The following is a 25,086-nucleotide window of genomic DNA, read 5'->3' as shown; positions in this document are numbered from 1 at the left end:
GTATTGGATGGCAAGGGGGAGAGGACACTGCCTTACTCAAGGTTAATTGTTTGAAATTGGGGTGTGATGTGAGAAAATTGGATTATACCCAGAAATTACTGTAAAAAGGCAAGTTTTATACCTTTAACCACTGGTTATTCATCACTGTAGTCAATAAGTCTGTTCTAGGCAAGTGAACTAGAGGAGAAAATGGGGAGGGTTGATGTCACCTAATGTCACAAGGTCGCCACTGAATAATAAAGTGTTTGCAGGACTGCAACAGGTGGGAAGCGAAGAGAAGAGCCACTGAAATCTTACGGGAGAACTACACATACCAGTAACATTCACAATACTACAAAGTGATTCATGAAAATTTTGCAGGTAAAAGTTTTTGATAAATGATATAGCCAGTATGTCTTTGTGTACTGCCTATCTGATTCACTTGCATATTGTAGTCTTATTGGCTGAAATCTTCTTTAAGAAAAGGGGAGATGGGTGATGCCATCTCTTTCAAAATCTCATTATTCAGCTGTTCATAGAGATGAATGGGAAGGGAGGAGAGGAAAATAACAGTAATCTCTTTAGAAAGAGAGAATTCGTTCACCTTGGCCCCCAGCTAACAGAGTACATGTACACAGGAGAAGGAGAGAGCAGAGTATTCATGAGAGAATACAGAGGTGAGAGCTTCTCAGGTGTGTGTACTTGTGTAGAATAAATTTATATGGCCTACAGATCTATGTTTGGGTGTAGGACAGGCAATGAATTAGGATGCATGGTAAGGGCTTGTTTAGACTAGAAAGTTGTTATGCTTTAACTATAGTGGTATAGTTGAAGCAGTACATATATGCATCCACAGTAGGAGAGTTGGTGTCAAAGGATGCTTTAAACCCATATAGATAGTCATGTGTGGGAAGGGGAATAACTATACTGGTATGAGTCACCTTTTCATTGGTGTAACTGTGCCTGCACTAGGGTTTTTACCAGTACACCAACCTCATAGGCCAGTTAGGGGTTGGGGTTTTTTTTTTAGGGTGGCGGGGGGATTGTTTTTGTTCTTGTTGTTTTTTTTTGTTTTGTTAACCAACGTATATTGGTAAAACTTAAGTGTAGACTTGACCTTAGTTTTGGTGTAACAGTTCTGCACTTTATCTGTGCTGTTTATAAATAGTGCTCTCTTTGTTACATTTTCATCATCCCATGAATATTTTTACAGTACCAGTAAGTTAATGCGAATTAAAAAATAAAAATGAGTCTTAATACTTGAATTTGAGTGAAAATGAATGTTGACTAGGTGAAAGACTCCTAATATTCTAATTTAGTTAGACTTTAGTCCACTAGAAAAATCAAATATATTTCTGTATTCAATGTAATTGCATTTACTGTTTGTTTGTTTGTTTTTTTTTCCTTTTTTTCTTTCTTTTGTTAGGCCTGAAAGGAAAGCATTAAGATTTCTGTTTACAGTCAGTTCAGTTGAAGTGCAATTAAACAACTATGGAAGTAGAAAATGAGCAGATATATAATGTTAACCCAACAGGTATATAACCTTAGTTTTTGTATTGAAAGTACTGTTTAATTGATGCTGGAATCCCTTTTATTTGTAAATTGCATTGTGGTGGCTTTTTTTAATCAACATATTTCTTTAAAGATCTTCATGACAAACTTGGAGAAATCTATTTAGAAACACTTCTAACTATATTGCATTTTCCGCCTGATGTATTTCGTTTAAAGTTGGAATAATTGCATGCAAATAAAATGACTGTTCCTTAGGATTTCCTCTTTTCCTCCTGTTTGTTTTTTGTTTGCAACATCCCAAGTGGTTGCTTAACTAGAATAGTAGATGATAAGGACTTTGAAGTCATAATAATCTGATGTTTATAATTACTGTCACAGCAACTAGTTGTGATGTCACAAACACAGGAATGACTTCAGGTCAAGATTAAACAAGAGCAGATAAACTCCTTTGAAGCAGAAATTTTTTGCTCTCACGTAACTGTTCCTAGGATTAAAAGCAGACAAAACATAATAGGAACATAGCATAAGAATGGCCGTACTGGGTCAGACCAGTAGTCCAGCTAGTCCAGTATTCTGTCTTCTGACAGTGGCCAGTGCCAGATGCTGCAGAGGGAATTAACAGAACACAGCAAGTTATTGAGTAATCCATCCCCTGTCATCCAGTCCTGGCTTCTGGCATTCAGAGATTTAGGGACCTCTAGAGCATGAGGTTGCCTTCCTGATCATATTGGTTTATAAGTATTGGTGGGCCTGTCTTTTGTGAACCCAATTATACTTTTGGCCTTCACAACATCTCCTGGCAATGAGTTCCACAGGTTGACCGTTTGGTGTGAAGAAATACTTCCTTTTTGTTTGTTTAAAATCTGCTGTTTATTAATTTCTTTGGGTGAGCACTCGGTCTTGTGTTATGTGAAGGGGTAACTAACACTTCCACCACATCATTCATGATTTTATAATCTTCTGTCATATATCCCCTCAATCATCTCTTTCCCAAGCTGAACAGTCTCAGTCTTTTTAATTTCTCCTCATATTATTCCTGAGGGAATTCTGCACCAAAAAATTAAATTCTGCACACAATATTTTAAAATTCTGCATATTTTCTTTGTCAAAGAAACGCAATATAATTGCGCTAATTTCAGTTATTTCGGTAATTTATTTCAAAATACATGTCAGTAAGTATGTCTGTAACAATACAGACAACAAAAAAGATTCAGGAAATGTTTTTTGACAAATAGATTCCTTACTAGTCATATTAGTAAAGAAATTTGAGTCAGGCACATGTGCCTCTGTCCCCATGTGGCCTTGCACCCCCCTCCCATTCAGCCCCCTGGCTCAGTGCTGTCACCCCATTAGCTCCTGTGTCCCCACCTCAGTCTGTCCCCCACATTAGCCCTCCTGAATGCCATTGCATGACTCCCCTTCGCCCCCCAGAAGCCCTTTGTGCCCTGCTCTGTCTGTCCCTCCCCCGTGTCCTGTGCCATCTCCACCTGACCTCTGCCTCCTCCCTCTCTGTGGCTGGCTACCTTGGCTTGTGAGCTGGCTTCACTCTTGTGGTGCCACAGCAGCCCCTGGTGTGCGAAAGATGTAATTGCAGTGACTCTCTCTGGCAAAATGTATTTTCTGCGGGGGTTGGGGGAGGGAAGGGAAGGGAATCTGCAGGGGACATGAATTCTGCATGTGTACAGTGGCGCAGAATTCCCCCAAGAGTATCATATGGAAGCAGTTCCATACCTCTAATTGTTGCCCTTCTCTGCACCCTTTCCATTTCTAATATATCTTTATTTGAGATGGGGCTACCAGAACTGTTCTCAGTATTCAAGGTGTGGGCATACCATGGATTTATATTGTGGCAACAGTATTTTTTGTCATATTATCTATCCCTTCCCTAATAGTTCCTAGCATTCTATTAGCTTTTTTGACTACCACTGAGCAGATGTCTTCAGAGAATTATACACGATCATTCCAAGATCTTTGAGTGGTAACAGCAGATTTAGATTCTATCACCTTGTATGTATAGTTGGGAGTATGTTTTCCAATGTGCGGCACTTTGCATTATCAACATTGAATTTCATCTGCCATTTTGTTGCCTGGTGACCTAGTTTTGTGAGATTCTTTGGTAACTCTTAGCTAAGCCCAAAGCTGACTGCGATCTTGAGTAATTTTCTACCATCTGCAAACTTTGCCACCTAACTGTTCTCCCCGTTTTTGACATAACTTATGAATACATTGAACAGCACTGATCCCAGTACAAATCCTCAGGAGACCTTGCTATTTACGCCTTTCCACTGTAAAAATGACCATTTATTCCTACCCTTTGTTTCCTATCTTTTAAACAGTTACTGATCCACGAGAGGACCTTCCCTCTTATCCCATGACTGCTTACTTTGCTTAAGAGCCATTGGTGAGGGACTTTGTCAAAAGCTTTCTGAAAGTCCAAGTACACTATATCCACTGGATAACCCTCGTCCTCTACATGCTTGTTGACCCTCTCAAAGAATTCTATTAGACTGGAGAGGCATGATTTCCTTTTACAAAAGCCTTTGTATTGCTAAACTCATCCTGATCATAAAGTTAATAGAAGATGAACTGGTTGTACTTGCTCAGTAAATACAATGAGTCTCAGGCTTTCTTTATACTAGAAAACTGGACTGACTTAACCAAATTATTGGCGATAAACCTAATGTAGGTGCACTGTAAGCAGATTAATTTTTGTTTAAATTGCTTTAGATGATCAGTTTTAAGATAAATTTATAATAAGCAAAGATTAAAGGTTTTAAGTGTGTCTACATTAGTGGTTGTATCAGTTTAACTAGATCCATTTCGCTAAACTGTTTCACTTTTTCATTATGGGTAAAGACTTACTGATGTAGAATGCTTTTTATTGCAGTGAAACTTCAAAAGGAAATATTTTTTTCTATTTGTACTTAACTATTTATTTAAATTTTAAACACTTTTTAGAGAAGGAGGACTTGTGGCACCTTAGAGACTAACAAATTTATTTGAGCATAAGCTTTCATGAAGTGATCTGTAGCTCACGAAAGCTTATGCTCAAATAAATTTGTTAGTCTCTAAGGTGCCACAAGTCCTCCTTTTCTTTTTGCGGATACAGACGGCTGCTACTATGAAACTTTTTAGAGAGAAACTTATAGTTACTCTTCTCAAACTGCACTTAATGCATTTACCCAGCTGTGTAGTGGATGGCAAGACTATAGAGCTTAAAACATACCGGTAATTGTGTATGGCCCAGTGCCAAAACTAATGCTTAATTGTTTAACATATTCTTAGTCTAATGAAGTGACTAATTCTCACTGTGGTCTAGTTGCTTACAGAATTATAAAGGTAAGCTGTTTGTGCACGAAAGGGAAAAAGTATCTTCTCAATAGCCTTTGTTCAAATTTCTTTTTTTAAAGTAGTCATGTTAGGGTTAATTGTAAGAATGTAATGTTTCAGCATTGTAACAATGTGTTGGCCCTTCCAGGTTGAGGAGTACTTCTGGGAAGATTTCCACATTACTGATCTAGAGACTGAGACCAGAATTGAATGACAAGGGTTGACTGTAGCTTCACTCTTGTCACGCTGCCTGGTATACAACTAAGAGTGCCAATCTCAGGTCATATTGCCAAAATACAGGGCATGTATCGCAGACTGGTGGTATATTCTATCACCAAGCCAATAAACAATGTGTGCTTTCAGAGCACTATACTAGTTATTATGAAGCCAGAGACAGTCCCCTTCAGGCACTCTAGCCCCTCCTGCACCACCCGGACTTCTGTGATAAATGACCATTAAAAACCAGAAATAGCATATATTAGGTTCTTCCAACTCCAAGGAGCCAGACACACACACCCCAGATCAACATGTACTTACAGGATCTCACCAAATACCACGCTGCAGCCAATCTTTAGTAACCTAACTAAAGATTTAGTAATAAAAAAGAAGGTATTAAATGGTTAACGTGAATCATCTACAAATTCTGAAATCAGCTGTAATGTATTTCAGGGTTGATGTTAAATCTGCCAGTTTGTAAAAAGTTTCTCTGGTGCCTCTCAAATATTGGGGTCCTCAGTCCATTGTTCAAAACTTTTTTTGTTAGAAATCACAGTCCAGAAATGTAGAACAGGAAAGAGGCAAAGAAATGTCACACTCTCCAATTTATATCCCTCAGTCCATGTGCATGGAAAGTTACTGTCTTAGACATGGAGTCCGGGATCATATGTTCTATGTGCCTTGCTGAGTCGTGAGGCATTCATTGTCTACATGCTCTGAGGCATCCTCAGGAAGAGTTGATTCTCTTTAATGGCCTATCAACCATAACTGGCTGGCTTTGATTTAAATTTGTCTTGGGCATGTTACCCAGGAACACATGTTTGAGATACAAACACATAGCAAAGATTCATAACTTCATATACAGTGATAATACATGAATATAAACAGGATAACATTGTTCAACAGATCACAACTTTTCTAGTGATACCTAACAAGGCATACTTTGCGCAAGATTTATTGCCATTGTATAATGGTGGTTGCCGCAATAATAGAGGGTCACTTCTTTTTTTTTTTTTTTTATATAGTCACAACTCTCTCTTCAGTAGTAAGGGCAAAGCTGGCTCAGGGTAATTCTCACCCAGTCTCTTCCTGAGAAGCAAGAGAGCAGGGATCGCTAGGAAGAGTAGTTTTTTGGTGGCTGAGTTGTAAACCTGGGCTGGGGAAGGGCATTGTGGGAGATAAGAGGGTAAGTAAACCCCAGGTGTAAGCATTGTGTCCGGGAGTGTTTGCAGAACCAGCCCAATAAAGTTTAGTGAAACACTTTCTATTTGTATGCCATCGCACCTAGGTAAAGATTCCAATTTTTTAAAAAAGTTGTTTTACTGCTTATCAACCAATAAGCCAGTTTTTAATTGGTGGCATGCTGAGAAACTTCCAAGTTTTTACTTTTGCTCTTTATTATCTCTTATTTCTATTGCAGCCAGTGGTACTCTGTGAATTTTACTTAAGGAAAATGGATGTTTTACTGAGTTCGAGGGACATTACAAACTAAAGTAGCTCCATGCTTGTTTACAGAACCTCTTTACTTGGTTTATCTATTTGTAAATTGTTCATTCAGTTGCTCTTCACCCACCCGCATACATGTTCTTTGGCATATAGCCTAGGCAGAGGAGAAAGGGAGAGCTTTATTTCCCATTATGCCACTGCACCGGCAATGGAAAAGCAACAAATTTGCCTTAAATAAAAGTAATTGGAATGTGGTCAGGTACTTTGGTTCAGCAACCTTACATCTAATGTTTCTTTTATATTACAGGTTTCCATTTTAAACATGTAATTTTTTAAAATCATGATGAATATTTTGTATATGCTTAAAGCAGTAACTAGATTTTTCTTTGTGTCTTTTCTCTTTTGAGAACTTGATCATCTAAGTGACACTCCATTTTCTGGTGAGGAAGAAAATGGTGGAAGTGAGGAAATAAAGACAGAAATCAATGGAAATTGGATAGCTGCATCTTCCATTAATGAAGCTAAAATTAATGCTAGAGCAAAGAGGCGGTTAAGGAAAAATTCTTCTCGTGATTCTGGGAGAGGAGACTCTGTTAGTGATAATGGAGAGGCACTGAAAAGTGGAGTCACTGCACCAACAAGTCCAAAGGGAAAATTTCTGGACAGACGATCCCGGTCTGGAAAAGGAAGGGGACTACCAAAGAAAGGTTGGTGTAGCCTACTAAGAAGTGTCTCTGCTTATGGGCTCTTGTCTAAAGGCATGTTTTTCCATTGGGATTCTCTTCTCCCGAAACAACATTTTCTGTCTATCCTCCCATTCAGTAGTTCTTTTTTTAATGGTTGTATGGGGATGGCCACAGCAGACAGCGATCTTCAATAATGGATGTGGTGTGCATGCGCACATGCATTATTCATTATAGAAAGCACAATCAACTTCTTTAGGATACTACATTGTATTGTACATTATGATATAACAATCTACAGATCTTGAGGCTTACGATGGAATTTATATCAGGGATACTCCCTTTAATAACTTAAAGCACAATTATTTCAACCTTCAGCACTCTTCATGCTGCCTCATGTTGCTTACAGTTTCCTGACTCAAGTGGTGCAAAGCCCAAATGGCTGGGAGTGGAAAGATATTCTGCAAATACTTCTGCATAGTCTGGAAAATCTGAGACTTACACACATGTGCCCAAATGAGGCATGATAGTATGGAGATACTTTGAGCTCACCCAGCATTTACCATAAGCTGGCTGTCTTTTTTCACTTTGGCATGTTTTGTCAGGTGGTGCAGGCGGCAAAGGTGTTTGGGGTACACCAGGGCAAGTATATGACGTGGAGGAAGTGGATATTAAAGATCCCAACTACGATGATGACCAGGTGAGCAAATGTTTTTTTATATACAGTGCAAGTTTGAGATGGAAATAGCCTTTTTATTCACTGTAATTGATGTGACATTTGTAAAGGCTTGATCCTAAAGATGTTAAACACTCTGACCCTGATAAAGTGGATGCTTTAACTTTTTAAGCGCATGAGTAGGCCCATTCACTTACAAAGAGGTTGGAGTAGCCTGCTAAGGTGGTCTTGGTTTGTCTAGTGGGACTATTCATGCTTAAATTAAACATTTTGCTTAAAGTGCTTTGCTGGATCAGGGCCATGGTACTTAGCACCTTGCAGGATTAAGCTCTAATTCTGTATTTAAATTTAAAAATTCAAGAAAAAATGTTTTTCTCAGTTCTCTAAGAAAAAACTACCAAATTAATATACATTTTAATTACAATTTAATCTTTTTATAAAAATGCCTACATTCTTGTATTGGTTTTGTGAATGCTAGTTTTGTAGTAAACCATCAGGGTCTCTTACTACAATAATATTTTGCAATGTTAAGTTGGTATCAACAGAAGTGAAAACAAATTCCATTTTCAGTATTTCATTACTGCTAGTGTTGGTACTGATTTTTTAGGCGCCTATTGCATATGGAGAAAAAGAGTAGTAGACAAATCAGGTTCTTGGCATATACTTTATGCTAGAGACACAGAGGTATAACTGCAAGTATGCGTGGTAGCTTTTTCTCTTCTTTGTTTTAAATTATTAGACATGAACACTAAATACTTCAGGTCTCTGAAGGAGTTCAAAGCCAGGACAGCTTTGTTTTTAACTTTCTGCAGTCGCTCATTGTACAGACTCTGTGCAGTTGGTAGAGGGGGAAAAACTGCTTATATGTTCCTTATCTTCAGTATTTGGGTATGAACCAAGATAAAATCAATTTCAAGGTGGAATACTGTGGCTTTTTAATACCGTGGTGCACATCAAATCTAGGAAATCAGCTTGATGCTCTGCTTTGAAGGTAAAATATAGATCTAATGGCTGAAGTCAAAAGATTCTTTAACGGTGGTGTTGGCACCGCTGCCCACACTGTGTCACAGCTTAAGGGGGTGTATCTTGACAGCTAAGTAGAGAGATGCATAAAGTAGTCACTTGTATTTTTGGCCCTCTCAAATAGTGTATAGTAGCTTGTTGAGGGCTGAGAATAGATAGTCTGAATCTAAGGCTACAGCCAATATTTAAAGAGCCTAGGACAGAGGTCCCCAAACTCTGAGATGCATCCCCTAGGGGGGGTGCTGAGGAATGTTCGGGGGGGGCATGGTGGGGCCTGGGCCAGCCCCCACAGTGGGTGGGGTGGGAGGCACCACCTAGCCCTACTGCAACTGTGGGTTTGTTCCTGGCCCCAGCCCTGCCCCCAGCTGTGGCCCCAGCCTTGCCTCCTTGCTCCTGTCTGTGCCCACCCTGAGGGCCGGGGGGGTGGGGAGGGTGTGCTCCTGGCAGGGATGCAGACGGGGTAAGCAGGGGGCATGACTGTATGAAAAGTTTGGGGATTTGGGGCCTAGGATAAGTGTGTCAATGTCCACCCTCAAGTGTGGCTTTCCCTTCCAGTGCTTACAGTTGAGTGGATCACAGGGAGTTAGACCCAGTTAAAAAAAACAAACAAACTCCCAACATTTAAAAATCAAGCCGAACTGCTATGTTCAGACCATGTTAAGTATTGATTTCCTATTTAGCTTCCCCATTAGGCAGCACCGTGTTACACCTTTTGTCCAACCTGTACTCTTCCCTGTGATGGCTCTCTTGTACATGGAGGCTGCAGTTCCCCTCTGAACTACAACTTAATACCATATGCAGTGTGCAGCACAGACTATGTCATGGTGGTCCAGGACAGTAATATATCTATTTCTGTCCCCCCCAACCCGACATAATCTGTTACCAAATTGTCCTTCCATCCCATTCCTTCCACACACACACATCCCTATCTACCTGCTTACCTCTGAATATTAGCAGGTCAGTCCAGGAGGAGTGGGGAAGTGAGGGATATGGAGCAAGATTGGCTGTGCTGGAGTTCTGGTTCTTAGGCTTATATTGCCCTGCAAGGTCAGGCTTCCCAGTGGCCAATTGCTGCATGAACTCTTCCCCCTTGTGAGTGCCTCTAACTGACTTTACCAAACACCCTGAAAATTAAATGCCCAGTCCTTTCCCTCCTTCACACTTTTTACATGTTATTGGCTGTCGGCCGTGTAGCTGTTATGAAAAACAGGCTGCTTCTTGATTGGGAAGGGTAGAGTAGCTTGTGGGGAAAGATACAAGGTGTCTGGTTAAGCTTTTGCCTTCCTGCAGGGCTGGATATGAGTTTGTCTCCTTCCCTTCCATATATAGTACATGACAACTTTGTTTCTAACAGTATGGTGCCAGAAGAATCCTAGGTGCTTACAATGTTGGAAGTTACAATGTTACTTACTTGTAAATACAGCTTTTATATTTTAGGGAAATGTAATCTTTGTTCCAGAACTGATCAGCTTCCACAAACTGATTACAAAGGCATGATGCAGTCATTGCTGATAGAAATCTTGGCTGCTAGTACCAAAGATGATTTAAAAGCATTTAAGCTCTGCAATAAAGAGAGCAAGGGAGATGCTGTTGCTGTTTAGATTCAGTATCTGATTTCTTTTATTTATTTATTTTTTAAACAGGAGAATTGTGTCTATGAAACTGTAGTTCCACCTTTGGATGAAAGAGCATTTGATAAAACTTTAACACCAATGTTACAGGAATACTTTGAACATGGAGATACTAATGAAGTTGCGGTATGTCTGATAAGTTGTATTTTTAAAAATATCACACTTGACATGGGAAGTCACAGCCAGTTACAAACGAGATTATTGAGGTGCTGATATGGAAATGCACAGTTAAAGCATCCAAACAACCTTCTCTCTGCCCTTGTAGTGATCATTTGAATTTTTTAAAATTAAATCTTTAAACTGTTTTATTAATATTTTTTTATGAAAATGTTAATATATTTTCTTCAAATCTTATTTAGGAGATGCTGAGGGATTTAAATCTTGGTGAAATGAAATACAGTGTGCCAGTGTTGGCCGTATCATTGTCATTAGAGGGGAAGGCTAGTCACAGAGAAATGACATCTAAGCTCCTCTCTGACCTTTGTGGGACAGTAGTGAGCACAAGTGATGTGGAAAAATCGTTTGATAGGCTACTTAAAGAACTACCTGAATTGATGTTGGATTCTCCCAGAGCGCCACAGGTATGCCTACAGACAGCCCTTTGCACCAGATCTTTGACTTTTGGCCTCCATGGCTAGTGTTGTTCAATTTACACCTTATTTCATGAAGCAGTTTATGTATTTTAGTGGCATTATCATTTATATGCTATAGCTCCCTTCTGTCTCACCACGCCCCTTCCTAACTCCCAGATTGATGTTTTAATTTGAGAAGTTTCCCGTTTTGTTTTTTTAAATTTGTGTAGCAAAACTAACCCTTATTCAAGTAGTCTCCCTAGAGGTGCCCCACCTACCTCTGAGCAGAGATTTTTTTGCTTGTAGTAGTGCCCATTTTTAGCCCTTGCTGGCACTCCAGATATTCTTGTGCCCCATTGCAAGGATACATAAAGCTGTGAAGGCAAACTGCCCTCAGTTCCTTCTCAGCTGCCTAATGGCTTGAGACAGAGCTTCTACTGTGCACACTTCAGCTTTGCTCTAGCTTGGCCTCAAGTCTTTAGTTCAGTTTTAGTTCTTTTGATAATCGTACTGTAGCACAGAGGGTCTCCTGTTCTTTGCAAACAACTCTTATCTCAACCTGACAAACGCATGTCTTGCAGGGTATTTATTATTCATCAAGAGTAGCATGGTAAGGTATCTACGGAAAGCTCTTAACTTGTCAAGGTTCATAATTGTTGCAAGCTGTACGTACATGTAATATATAAAGAATATATTTATATAAAAAATATGCTTTATAGACTTGACATAAAAGTTAGTCACTCAGGGACAATGTTTCTGTGGTGTCCCATTCAAGCAGGAGGGAGTTGTCATATCAGCCTAGTTTGTTATGATGTAAAGCAAGACTAGGTTGTTTAGCCTTGCTCTATCCAAAACTGTCAATGGGGGTAAAAAAAGGAACATTACAACAGACAAAACCTTACAAAGGCTCAGCCTGTCTGAATAAAGACAAAAGACTGATTCAATATCGGAGAGAGAGGAGGAAGACACTCTTCCTCCTTTCAGTGAGGAGACATTTTGGGAGCAGGGATGTTCTCATGGAAAAATTGGATCCTGGTTCCTGTGAAGCCAGCCAGCTCTTTAACAGACTGAACTTGGCAGGGAAAACCTACTTTATTAAATAGGAAAGGTAACTGTTAATAAGCATAGACAGGTTTGTAGGTTTTAGGATTTTGTTTTGATTTCATTTGTTTCCACCACTCTCCGGTTCTTAGTTAACTCTGTATTCTTTTTTAAGTAAACCTACTTTTGTTTCGTAGTAAGTGCTCACATGTGATGTGTGTATTTTAAAAAAATTATTTATTTATTTATTTTACAGGAACAGTAGTTTAAGGTAAAACTAGTGAACTGGGGTACACTGCTCCTTTGGGGGCAGAGGATCTGGGATTTCTTTGATTAGCCAGAGATGGGCTGGATATCACAAGGGAATGATTCAAAGGGACTCTGGGGCTGGGGTACACCTGTTCATCTGCAAGGGAAAAACAGGGCTTGAACAGCCCAGAGGAGAGAGCTCCCTAACACCACCAGCCTGTTAGCCATTCAAGCAAACACCCAGTTACCACAAGCAAGACTTCATTGTGTTGCAGGCAGGTGGGTAACAAGGTGACTCTCAATCCTGGGTACCCAGAGAACCATCACAAATACCTTTTAAGTTTATTTGGAGGGTTTGTATTTAATACCCTGCCCCCCAAATTCTGAGGGGTTTGCCTGAGGGGTTATTGTCGACCAGGTATTCCAGTATCCCTGGGTTTCAAGTGTATCCCATATCTGGTGTGTGGGAGATACCCACATCTCAGCCAAGTGCAAGACCTCAGTTTCTAAAAGTAGATCTAGGAAAAAAATAGATTAAACTTTGGCTCCTCGTGATGGAATACTGCCTCTGACCAGCCTTGAATCCAGGCCTAGATACCACCCCCACTGCCCTGGACATCCGCCTCCGAGTGATCAGGGTGATGTGTTGACTCCCCAACCCCCACCTAGGTCTTCATAATCTTAGATCTTCCAAGAACAAGCATTCTGGATCTCCTAAGATAGAGCCTACGTCAAAAGAGCTTCAGTCACCATCAAGATGGACCATTTGGGACTTTTTTATTCTCGTACCTTCCTCACAACTAAAAGAGTTGTGAGGGTTGTTATGGAGCATGGTAGACAACATCCTACTAAGTCTACACTGGGTCAGTAAAGACCAAAAGCACCTCAACCTCTTTGGGTGTAAAAACTTCTCCTGTGCAACACTCCAGTTTAGAAAAGAGAATTATCAGACTTTGATGGCAAACTATGATCACACCAAATATGGCAAACTCAACACTTTTTTTTAAATGATCATCTTTCCTTCAGAACACTGGGAACAGTTCTAGGCTACCATAACTAAGGGTCATCTGTCAGCATGGGCCATCTTGCAAGCTTCCCTACATGCAGTTGACACTGCAGCTTGTTCCATCTCAACTGCTATTGTCATGTCAAGCATTTTGGCTGCAGCTGTCGGATTGCCTAAGGAGGTTCAGATTACTGAAGAAGACCTTCCCTTTGGTGGACTGATGCTTGAGTGAGTCCACCAACTAATCCTTGCACACCTTTACTGGATTCAAGGGCCACACACAGGTTTCGGTGTTTATATGCAACTGCAGATAAAAGAAAATTTAGCAGAGCCCAAACGACAGAGAAATCCCATCTGGTCCAATTCTTCAGCTTTCATAGACCAGCCAAACTGCCTTAGAGACCAAGATATCAAAAGAAGAGGCCTCCCACTATGACCACTAATATCAGCCAGCCTTGTGTCGTCATTTAAACCTCAAATTTGGTGGTGTAGTTGAGGGTTCAGAACAACTCTATCTTGGGATTCTTCAGTTACAACATACTACCTGTTTCCCTTCCTTTGGAGATAGTTTCTCCAGTTTTCAACCTGTATGGGAGCAAATTACATCTGACAAATGGGTTTTGGAGGTTATAACCTCAAGTTACTCAATCCATTTCCCTGTCCCTCCTTAGGGACTCTCTTTTTCACGAACATTTGCTGAGATAGGAGACCACCTCCCTTCTATGCATAGGAGCCATGGAACTTGTTCTAGTCTGCCACAGAAGGAAGAGGTTTTACTCCAAGTAATTTCTGGTCCCCAAAAAAGAAGGGGGGATGGAGATCAATATTAGATCTTGACTTCCAGAACCTTCATGAAATTACAGAAATTCAGAATGGTAACTCTTGCAAATATACTTCTGTCATTAATTCCGGAGATTGTTTTGCAGCCTCGACCTCCAGGGCACATACCTTTTGTAAGAGGAGTGAATGGCAATGTGAAAAGTATCTAGTATAGAGTGTTCCGCTTCAGCCTTTCATCTGCCTGCCAGGGTATTTCCAAAGTCCTAACAGTAATAGCTCTTCACCTTTATCAGTGAAGAAGAAGACTCTTCCCCTACCTTGACGATTGGCTGTATGATGCATGACCAGAACTTGAAGTTCTCTCTGCAATACAGACAGCCATGATCCTATTCTGCAACCTAGAACCTCAAAATGATACAGAAAAATCCATTCTAACTATACTTCAACAGATTTCATAGAAGCTTCTTTGGATGCTGTAACATTCAGAGTGTGCCTCCTTATGGACAGACTTAGGACACTGACAAGACTTACTGCCAAAATTCAAAATAAACCCCCATACCAATGGCAACAAATTGCCTCCAACTGCTGGGTCGTTTGGCAGGTTATACTTTTGTCACACAACATGCTAGCTACATCTTTGTTGTGTCCAGGTTGCTCCAGAATTGTTTATATCCCCAACAAACATGGTCTAGGCAAGTTGGTGTCTATCCCTGGTTGGGTGCTAGATTCACTTGGTAGAACGACCTATCCAAAGGCTGTGCAGGAGTTCCTTTACCCACCCTCTGCCTATCATCTACCATAATTTTGGTTGCACCAGTTGTGGGATGGGGAGCTCTGCTTTGGTGGGGGAACACACTATCCAGAACAAATGGTTGTCTCGAGTCTCTCCTACACATCAACCTCCTAGAATTATGGGCAATCAGAAATGCCTGTATCCACTTTCCTTCCTTAATCAGAAGCCAGTCTGTCAGTCATGAGACAATGTAGCCTGAACATTCTACCTAAATCATCAGAAAGGGATGAGATCCCCTTTTTTGTGCTGAAGCAATAAAGCTATGGAATTGGTGTATAGCCAATCACATTCTCTCAGTACACCATGACTGATGCTCTGAATTCTCCCAGGATTATGAGTGGGAGCTGGACCCTTGAACCCTCAGATTTTTCTGACCTGGAGGTTTCTGCAAGTGGACATCTTTGCAGCTGCCGCCAACGAAGTGCGAGAAAGTCTGGGTCATCAGTCTTTGGGAGATGTCTCTCTCATTTGTTGAAATGAGGGGCCTTCTCTGCATATCCTCCAACACCATTGATTCCGAAAGTATTGCACAAGATCAATCAAGGCAAAGCCAGAGTTACTCTAGTTGCACCAACTTGACTGAGGCTGGTTTGGTACGCTTACCTGATGTGCCTTGCTTCTTTTCCATCTTTTCAGCTTCTGACCATTTCCTGTCTGCTGTCTCAGGATACTGTGGTCTGTCTGTCCATCCTCTAACTCTGGCACTGTTAAATGTACCAATGGTTCAATTTGCTAAGCAGCAACCTGGGCATCAGTGCACACTTTCTCCGTGCAGTACACGTTGATACATGCTTCTAGATTGGTGGTGGTTGTCACGGCAGTCCTTTCTTCAGTATTGGATTCAGCTCCAAAGACCTGTCTTTCTTCAAGGGATACCACTCAGGAGTCACCTGAAGTGAAGCCCCCACAGGCTAATATTAAAAGAAAGAGAAGTTACCCATCTTGTGCAGTCACTGGAGTTCTTCTAGATGTGTGCCCCTATGGGTACTCCACTACCTGCCTTCCTTCCCCTGTGCTTCAAAGTTTTATCTTGCGTGACTTCATGGTAGAGAATGAGCTGAGGGTGGCATGCCTGTACATCTGTGTATATCCTTGGTATGGGGCATGAGGATGACAAGCTCATGACTAGATCAAATGGGCACTGCTATTGAAAATCTCCAATCAAAGATGCATGGGGTCTGTGTGCACCCAAAGTGGAGCACCCATAGGGACATACGTCTTGAATAATTCCAGCTACTACTCAAGGTGAATAACCTCCACATTTTAAAAACAAAACCTAAATAACTATGCAAGTTTAAAATGTCTGTTCGGAAATCCTGTGGAATTCAGTGTCTCAAAAATATTTCTCTTCTGTTGCAGTTAGTGGGCCAATTTATTGCTAGAGCAGTTGGAGATGGGATTTTATGTAGTACTTACATAGACAGCTACAAAGGCACCGTGGATTGTGTCCAGGCTCGGTAAGTGATTGCTCTTTGTAGTTAGCGTTTATAGTTCAGTTTTTTTTTTTTTTTTTTTTTTTTTTTAAATTCTGAGCAAGCAAACCAGTAATTTGGTATTTTAAAATAAAGTAGGTGTGGCCACTCGCTTCTATTATAAAAACAAGTCAAGAACAACAACAAAAACCCTCAAAGGAAGCCTGTCACACACAAAACCGCCCCAGACTTTTAAACCAAGAGATACTAAACATTTCTGGCAAACTCGATCTTAATATCTAGTTGAATCTATTTAACTCGGCAGTAAACTAAATTTGACTAGCATTTTTGCAAACTGAATTCTTACAGTTTAACCTTTCCTCAGCCACTTAAAAAGAGTTTACTAACTTATATTTAAGAAAAATTCTGATCAAATCAGAAACTATTAGGGAGCGTTTTGCTTTAGAAAAAGACTTCATATGACCAGTAGGTAAATACAGCGTCAGGAGAAGCAACATAAGGATTTTGTGAAATAAACAATTAAACCCTTTTTGCTTCTTGTCTTGGGAAGGTTTGACATTCTGTGCAGCACTTTCTCAAACTTTCTGTTGTCCTATATGTATATGAGGACTCAGTTTCAGAGTCAAAACTGTTTGAAGGAGCAGCCTATGTGCAAGGGGTGGGGAGGAAAAGAGACTTTTGAAAAATACCTTCAGATTTTGGAAACATCAGTTTTTGTGTGTAGTATTGACTTTTCAGGCTTGGTTTTTGGAGGTGTTGAGCACTCATAACTTCCATTGACATAAGTTAGTGCTGTTGGTACTTCGTACCTCTGAAAACTAGGCTACTGTTTAGGTTACCTATCTTTGGGCACCCAAGTGTGAAAACTTTGTCATTCAATTATGAAAATCATTTTACTGTGGTTGAAGGATTTTTGGTCCCAGTAATTAGGTATATTCATACATTTAACATGGCCACCTCCACTTTTGAGACAGTTACTTCTCACCTCACCTAGCCACTCCCAAATAGTGAGTACAGTTCTCCATAATATGGCTACGATCAGCCTGAATAAATGGCTGAGTATTCCTCCCTGTTCAGGTATATGGTAGACAATCTGGATCTAAGATTTTTCACACCCAGTTCCTCTTCCCAGTGAGGTGGCAAGCTTCCCTAGTTCCCCTGTCTCTTTGGAAACTCTGTGTATGGTGTTCCTCTGCTGAAGCACCATTTTGTCTCCAGACCTCGGGCGTCCCAGAACTCTTTGAACCCAAAGGGACTAACCATTCTCCAAGGTAAAGGCACTTCAGGTTTAGCCACGTGTTTGGAGACTTAGATTACTAAGCAAATGCAGGGCCTTGAGAGACCCCAGATTTTACTCTAGAGGGAATCCAATACGCTTTTCCACTGGGTAGAGGAATGTCTGAGGTCCTGCCTTGACAGTTCAGGTAGGCTGCTACTACTATGTCCCTGTCAAAATGTAGCTGAAGGGAAAAGTTGGTGGGGAAGAGATCTTCAGGAAGCTCACCTGATGGCTGTCAGTTCCAGGTTGTCAGTGTGGACCTTGCATTGCTGAACAGACCGTGTCTTCTGAACTATCTGTGATGAAGTGTGAGCACATCATCTGAAGAGGATGGCATTTGTGATGTATATTTGTTGGGTTGCCTTGAAATAAGGGGTAAACTTTCTTGGAGTTGGATCTCCCTAGTCTCTTATTGTGGGAAGTTATTACTAGTTGAGTAGAAGCAAGTAGGTGTTCTGTCATCTTGTGTCAAGTGAGGGAAGGATAGTTGATGATGAAATTTGGAACATATCCTGTCTCACAGAACCAAGTCTTGACATAAGGGAAACTCCTTGTTTTCTTTCTTCCCTCCTCTGTAGTGAATTTATGTAAATAATTTTGTAATACAACCTTTGCTTTATAGAGCTGCATTGGACCGAGCTACTGTGCTGTTGAGTATGAAAAAAGGTGGAAAGCGTATAGACAGTGTATGGGGATCTGGCGGTGGACAGCAATCTGTAAAACATCTTGTTAAAGAGGTAGCTAATTTTTACAATACCTGTCTTGTGGGGGTGTGTGTGTGTGTGTATCAACGCTCATGCAGATTGACTAGGAGGGAGGAAAGAGATGCATTACCCCTGCACCTAAATTGTATTCTGCTGTTCTGAAATGTGTATTTATCATGAATTAAAGATGTTGACCGTTACATTGACTGAAAAGGATGTTTGTCCTCTGTAGGCTTGTGTAGTACTTCGTTTTGTACAATGAACACCCTAAAGATAATACCTGCAATTAAGAGTTTATGATCTTAAAAAAGATAAGAAGCCTGAGAAATCCAGAGGTGGGGATGATTGTATTTAATTAGTCTCCCTTTTGGCCTCATGGCTGAAAGGTAGCTTTTTCAGAGACTCCAATTAGGATAGGGAAGAAGCAGCAGCAAGCTTGGGATACATTCCAGATACTAGTAGAAAATTTAAAGGAAGGAGTCTGTGACTTTGAGGTTGCAAATCTGGCTTAGTTGGAGAATGATCATGCCACCATAAGTAACAAAAAATGGGAGAAGATTTGGAGAAAAGAGAATGAGTTTGATCTTAGCCATATTAAGCTTGATTGTCCCATGTGCATTTTATCAAGCATTATTTCTAATTATGGGCTGCATGTTAAACATGTGTATGCAGACGCTGCATCTTTTGAAACGGTGTCTAGATAAGTGTTCAGCTTCATACTATCTGTATAGTTAGACATAACTTCTCAGTTTAAGATGTGTGTTTATTAAAACACTAGTTGCGGTTTGGGATACAAGTTTTTTTTAAAATGCATGTCACTAGCTTGTTGCTCAGCTGAGCAGTGGATTTGTCAGATTAATTGTCAGATTGTAAATTATACCTAGTGTGTTTTTTTTGCTTGTTTTTTAACAAACCAAATAGATTGATATGTTGCTGAAGGAGTACCTACTTTCTGGAGATGTATCAGAAGCTGAGCGTTGCCTTCAGGAACTAGAAGTGCCTCATTTTCACCATGAACTTGTATATGAAGTAAGACAGAAATCGGACTCCTTTTTATAACTTTTTTTAAATTGTGGATAAATGAGCAGACTCTAGGTTTAATTTCAGGGTGGATGTGCAAGTAATGTTAGTGGAATCTGAAGTTCAGCTCCCAACTATTAACGATATCAGATATATCTAAATTCTCTAAGTATAGTGCATGCTACTTGTGCTTGGGTAAACTGTTGGTGCCTTCAGGAAGGTGTAAAATTAAACTGTATTTATTACATGAACAGGACAGTTACTGGATATGTTGTACTAAAAGAGCCATTTCACAGTTGTCTGCTGTGGAATAATGGCGAGAAAAAACCCATGCTTGTTTTGTAGTTTTGTTAAACCGAGATCATCTTGTTGGTAGTGCTGTGAGCTATTTATTACAGCAGGTTTCAAGCAGATGGATTGCTCTTTTTAATAGGTCTTTTACCACTTCTGTTAAGTTATACAGTCAATCCTTCACCAGTGGAGGATTGCTCCCTGTGGTATACTGTCTAATCTATTTTAAATGCCCTGAAGAGAGGGAGGAGAGACTATTCCACCGTCTAATACTGCCTTCTGTCAGTACATTTTTGCTGATACTGAACCTAAATTTTTCCTTTTTTATAAATTTGCTTCTTTGTTCTCAAGAAGCTCTTTCTGTCGTGGTGTTTACACCCTTCAAATGTGTGTAAATTTTAATTCTCCGTTGTGGTGTCTGTTTGATGCAAACACATGAAATCAGAAAGTAGAGCCATCCACACTGCTGCTAACTGATGCCTGAGTATAGGGTCATGTGATTTAGAGTACCTCTAGAAATAGTCCAGAAAGCTTTTGTTTTTTCTCTCCTCTTCACTGGTGGTTTGTATTCCTATGGTAACATCTTCCTTGTTTTTATGCTTCCTATCCTTACTCAAATAATTTTTCCACCACATACTTTTTTGTTATATTGTAGTATACTAGCATTGTATGCATGTGATAAATATACATTTCTCCATGTGGAAATTTTACAACTCTGTTTGCAGCATTCACTTTTCATTTCTTGTAAGATGTACTTTTGCACGGTTTTTTAGTTAAACACTTCGTCTTGCTTTATTTTAGGCAATTGTGATGGTTTTAGAATCAACTGGAGAAACAACCTTTAAAATGATGCTTGATTTGTTGAAATCCCTCTGGACGTCTACTGTCATTACTCTGGACCAAATGAAAAGAGTAAGTGTATTTTTCCAAAATAGAATTGGAATAGTACACAAAAAATTGTGTGTTTTCAAATGTCATTCCTGTTTTACACCTTTCCTTAAACTGTAGATGGTGATCCATTGTTATCAATGGTACTGCTATGGTTCTGTTTGCCCTCCGGTGACTTGTACAAATAGGCTTTAGCGGATGTTACACATTTATTGGTTTATTTTGGAATCAAGGCGGTAAAAATGCATTTTAACAGTGTTGTCTTGTGGCGCTTCAGAGTTGAGAATAATTTAAAATATGTTCTAATAACAAGGAAACTTTGAGGTGTCTTACTGAATTATGTGCTTTAATTACTAAAAATTTAAATCTTTCATAATGTTGCAATATAAAATAGGGATGTTTTTATGGAGTTTGACCAGCCATACTTACTGAAGTACCTTATTTGGATTTACTTGATTTTTTTAAAAAAATTACTTAGAGTATAAAAACAAAATCATTTAGCTATATCTGAATTAAATTGTGGTTCTGCCATAAGTCCTGAACAAGTGACAGCATATAGCTGTGTTGTCCCATACACTGGAAACCACTCTGTGACACATTCACAATTTAGTTTCCATCTCCGCCATACCGTCTGCGCCGCTTCCCTTGCTCTGGGGGAAGTGATTTGTGTCAGGCATGGATTTTTCAGCTGTCCGAGCTGGTGTGTTAGGGAGATGGCCCATTCTTTGCTTAATGATCAGAGGAATAGTAAAAACTCCAGAAACTGCTCCCTCTCTGATGTCACTACCCATGTTACTGTAATATACAGGCAAGTTAGGCTGGTGACAGTCAGGTCCTCTGATTTTTGGGACTCTTAAAATTCAGTTCATCTACCTAGGTAAGTAGATACATCTAGGTAATACTGTATTCTATAGTGTGGTGTTAACTTGCACCTGAGATGGTATAGATTCCTTGAAATTATTTTTAATACTTTTTAAAGATAAATAAATTACTTGGATTATTATCCCTTCAGAGTATAAAAGGGGTAATCTTTCTTGTAGCAAAATGTGACTTCATTACACTAAGTCCGATATTGCAGGGTTATGAACGAGTTTACCGTGAAATCCCAGATATTAACCTGGATGTGCCACATTCATACTCTATGCTTGAGCGGTTTGTAGAGGAATGCTTTCAGGCTGGAATCATTTCCAAACCACTGAGAGACCTCTGTCCTTCAAGGTACTTTTTCATTTAATTATAAACAGAGCTGTTATATTAAGTTTGCTTGACATTTTCCCATTCTAAGATCCTGTCTTCAGTTGCTTAGAACTTTGCCAAACTTTAAGCATTTAGACTGAAACTTTCCATGCTCGGTACCTGCCTGAGGCTGACTTCTTTTGGAAAATATCGGCCAAAAGGGTAGAGCAGTTGCTGAGAATGAACCTAGGAAATAATACATTGTTTGGTCACTGTTTAAAAAATCGTGCCACCTTTTTCTTTGGAAAGCTCTAGAGCTCCCATGCTTTGGACCAGGAATTTGAAATTTGGCAGGAGGTGGCCGTTGTCAGGGATGTGTCTTTTGCCATCCCTATGAAAATTTGCCCAAATTTGGTCAATTTATAAGCCTTTGAAAACTCAGTTAACACATGCTCTTATACGTCTTAGTTTTTAACCGCTACATTCCCCAAAGATTCCATCTGCACTTGGCATATGCCGCTCCAGGACTTTCCCTGTAATTGCAGTTCCAGCCTGCTGCTGGCCATGCCTGAACTGAGAGCAGGGAGACAGTCTCATCTGTGTTCTCAAGGAGACCCCCTTTTTGGTAGCATGAAGTTGCCTGATTTGAATGCAGATGGGACAGCAGCGTTAGAAGGAGAACTGGAAATAGCTGTGTGAAGAGATTTGGACAAGGAATTGGGGGTGGGGAATGATGACACTGAGATTGGGTGATGAATTGGGGAGGGAGGTTAGGGATGAGTAATATGGGGGAGGGGCAGCAACTGGAGGCCAGGGTTACAGGGAGAGACAGATTGGATGAGAAGCTGGGAGTTGGAGGAACTGGAACTGGCTGGGCAAGGAGATTAAGACTGGGAGTCCGGAGGGGTAAGTGTAGGACCTGCTGGGCAAGATGACTGGGTTGTGAAGCTGTGGGGAAGAGACAGGACTGGGATAGGGAGAGGTTGGAGGAGATGGATAGAAGGGTCAAACATGGGAGGTGGGGGAAGGGAGTGGGAAACAGAGGTAGAAGAGCCTCTGCCCACTTGATCAGACTCCCTTCCAGAAACTGGAATGGAAACTGAGAATTCCTGAGTCTCGCCCTTTCTGTGCTGTCAGAAAGTATTCGTGAAACCCAGTGACAAAGTGTCCAATAGCTTTGTTATGCAGATAACAATCTACTAGTGCTATCAGTTACTCTGTTACCTCAAGGGGCCAAGCTCTGTGGTGCATCTAAAGGTTTCACCCTGCTGATTAACCATAAAGGTGTTATGATGCCACATGATGGAATTTGTTTAAGTGTTCTTTTTTAAAACCTAGGAATTTACACACAACTACATTAAAAGAACATTATTAAGGATGTGAAGTCAAGCACACAAAAGTTAAGAAATGCCAGGAAATGTGCAACCTTAATTTGGCCCCTTGAACATATGCATTATGATGCAGTCTTTATTACATGGTCTTGTTTACTATTTTTTCCACAGGACCCCTGCCTCAGTTAGTGCACAAGATAGATAATGCTCATGTAATGAGCAACTATTCAATATTTTGTTTTATGCTCATTGTTCAGTAGGTGGCCCCATGTCTTATTTCCTGCACTCTGGGGCATTGAGCTCTTAACACTGTACTCATTTTTCACTTTTTTAAAAGTGAGTTTTGCAAATTGCTACCTATTCACAAGTCATTGTTACTGTGGGTTAAGTTATATACTATATTTTTAAAGGTCCTTTTTTATTTGATCTGCAAAAAATTAGGTTTCTTATACAGAAATTATCTTCCTGCTGGCAAAGTGAGTTTGTAAAATTGTAATGAGTTTATTCTCATCCCAGAGAGAGCCAACATAAACGAGGGACTTAAAAATTGTCCCTTGTTCTGTTCTTTGAGGAGTTAAATCCATTAGGTTTTATACTGACATATTCCCTGGTATAGTTTTTTTAAATCATCATTTAAAATTAAAGCTCCATTATACTTCAGTTCTAGTGACTATATGTAGAAGCACTATCAAAATAACTTTTTGTAACCTTTAATTAAACCTCTCTCCTCCCCCGATTTAATGTTTGCAAAACACTTTGAGCTTTGTAATTGGAAGGTCCTATAAAATGTGCAAAGGAATATAACTTTCTGTCCTAGAGATTATTCCTCCCACTTGGGTTTGAGGCCCAATGACAGGGCAGCATAGGGAAGGATGCTTTGCATGACTTTGTACTTCTCCTGCTCTTTGGCTAAATAGAGGTGCAGTATCTTGGCTGTCAAACTAGCACCTTTCTCAGGTTCTAACACTACATAGAATTCTAAGAAAGGGAGAATTCCTGCCTGCTAAGAAACTTGAGTGTCAAGTTTTGAAAAGCCTAGTATAAATACACAAATGGTGTTCTGTGTAGAATATTCAGATTAGCAAGAATTTGACAGGTAATATTGCTGATCACCAGCCACCTCCATGTTACTCCCAGGACCTGTGAAGTGGTGCAGGGATCACTCTAAACTATGGTAAATAAAGAAGGACTATTGACAATGTAAAATTATAATCTTGTATTTTGTTTTTCCTTACAGGGGAAGGAAGCGCTTTGTAAGTGAAGGAGATGGCGGTCGTCTTAAACTAGAGAGCTACTGAGTACAGGAACCAACTCTTGCAGCCTTAGATGTTTAAAGGGAAAAAATATATTCTTTATCTAAATTGTAAGAGTTGCTTAGCACAGTTCATATTTTTTTAAAAGCACTTGTTTTGGGTACAAATCATTCTGAAATAGTTTTGTAAATTTATATTCAGGAAGGAAATTTCTTTCTCTGGGCATATAGTAGAACAGAACAAGTAACCACATTTCAGTGGTGGTGCCTTCAAATAACTTACCCTTTTGTAAGTGCCATATGTTTGACCTAATCATTCCATGTTCTGCATTGATGTCTGACTGCCACTCCTTTCCTTCAAGGACAGTGTTTTTGTAGTAAAATCACTGGTTTAAACAAAGCTTTATTATAGAGGGGTCAAGTTAAGCTGCTGTAACCTCATTTTGGCTGCTGCTGTCGAAATGCTGTGCTTCAGGAGGAAAAATGGTTATTTCTTTAAAGAATCTAAAAAATGGATTGGTCATAAGATGTATTCATCTTTTCCAGGGGAACACACTGATTGGTCTTAAAGACCAGTGCAGTAAAAGGTGGCTGGAACATCTATTTCTCTACAAAACTGGAAAAAATGAACAGTTCTGATAGAATGCATTACAAAATAAATTTTTGTAAAGCTATCCTTTTCCTTTGTTTTTATATAAGCAGTTTTGGAAAGCTCTTAAGTCCTCTGCAGATAATCTTTGAACCAGGTGCCAATAAAATACATATCTAAAAAGTA

At 39.9% G+C, this 25,086-nt stretch overlaps 1 protein-coding gene across 2 annotated transcripts in view; it reads left to right on the top strand.

Annotated features, from left to right (window-relative positions):
* Positions 1-25,086, top strand: part of PDCD4 (programmed cell death 4) — a 32,680-nt gene extending 7,594 nt beyond the window's left edge. The window contains exons 3-14 of one of the 2 annotated variants that reach the window (XM_084634543.1): positions 252-360; positions 1,406-1,513; positions 6,891-7,190; positions 7,772-7,866; positions 10,509-10,622; positions 10,856-11,077; positions 16,297-16,394; positions 18,272-18,386; positions 19,275-19,382; positions 20,466-20,576; positions 21,631-21,770; positions 24,297-25,086. In XM_084634543.1, the coding sequence (XP_084490669.1) occupies positions 1,471-1,513; positions 6,891-7,190; positions 7,772-7,866; positions 10,509-10,622; positions 10,856-11,077; positions 16,297-16,394; positions 18,272-18,386; positions 19,275-19,382; positions 20,466-20,576; positions 21,631-21,770; positions 24,297-24,357 (1,407 nt within the window). In that variant the 5' untranslated portion in view covers positions 252-360; positions 1,406-1,470 and the 3' untranslated portion in view covers positions 24,358-25,086. The remainder of the gene's footprint in view (positions 1-251; positions 361-1,405; positions 1,514-6,890; positions 7,191-7,771; positions 7,867-10,508; positions 10,623-10,855; positions 11,078-16,296; positions 16,395-18,271; positions 18,387-19,274; positions 19,383-20,465; positions 20,577-21,630; positions 21,771-24,296) is intronic. The other variant, XM_084634544.1, reaches the window with a different exon arrangement.

This window comes from Lepidochelys olivacea (assembly GCF_965140295.1).
Source record: "Lepidochelys olivacea isolate rLepOli2 genome assembly, chromosome: 7".
NCBI classification, from domain to species: domain Eukaryota; kingdom Metazoa; phylum Chordata; order Testudines; family Cheloniidae; genus Lepidochelys; species Lepidochelys olivacea.
This window is presented reverse-complemented; position numbering and strand designations above follow the sequence as displayed.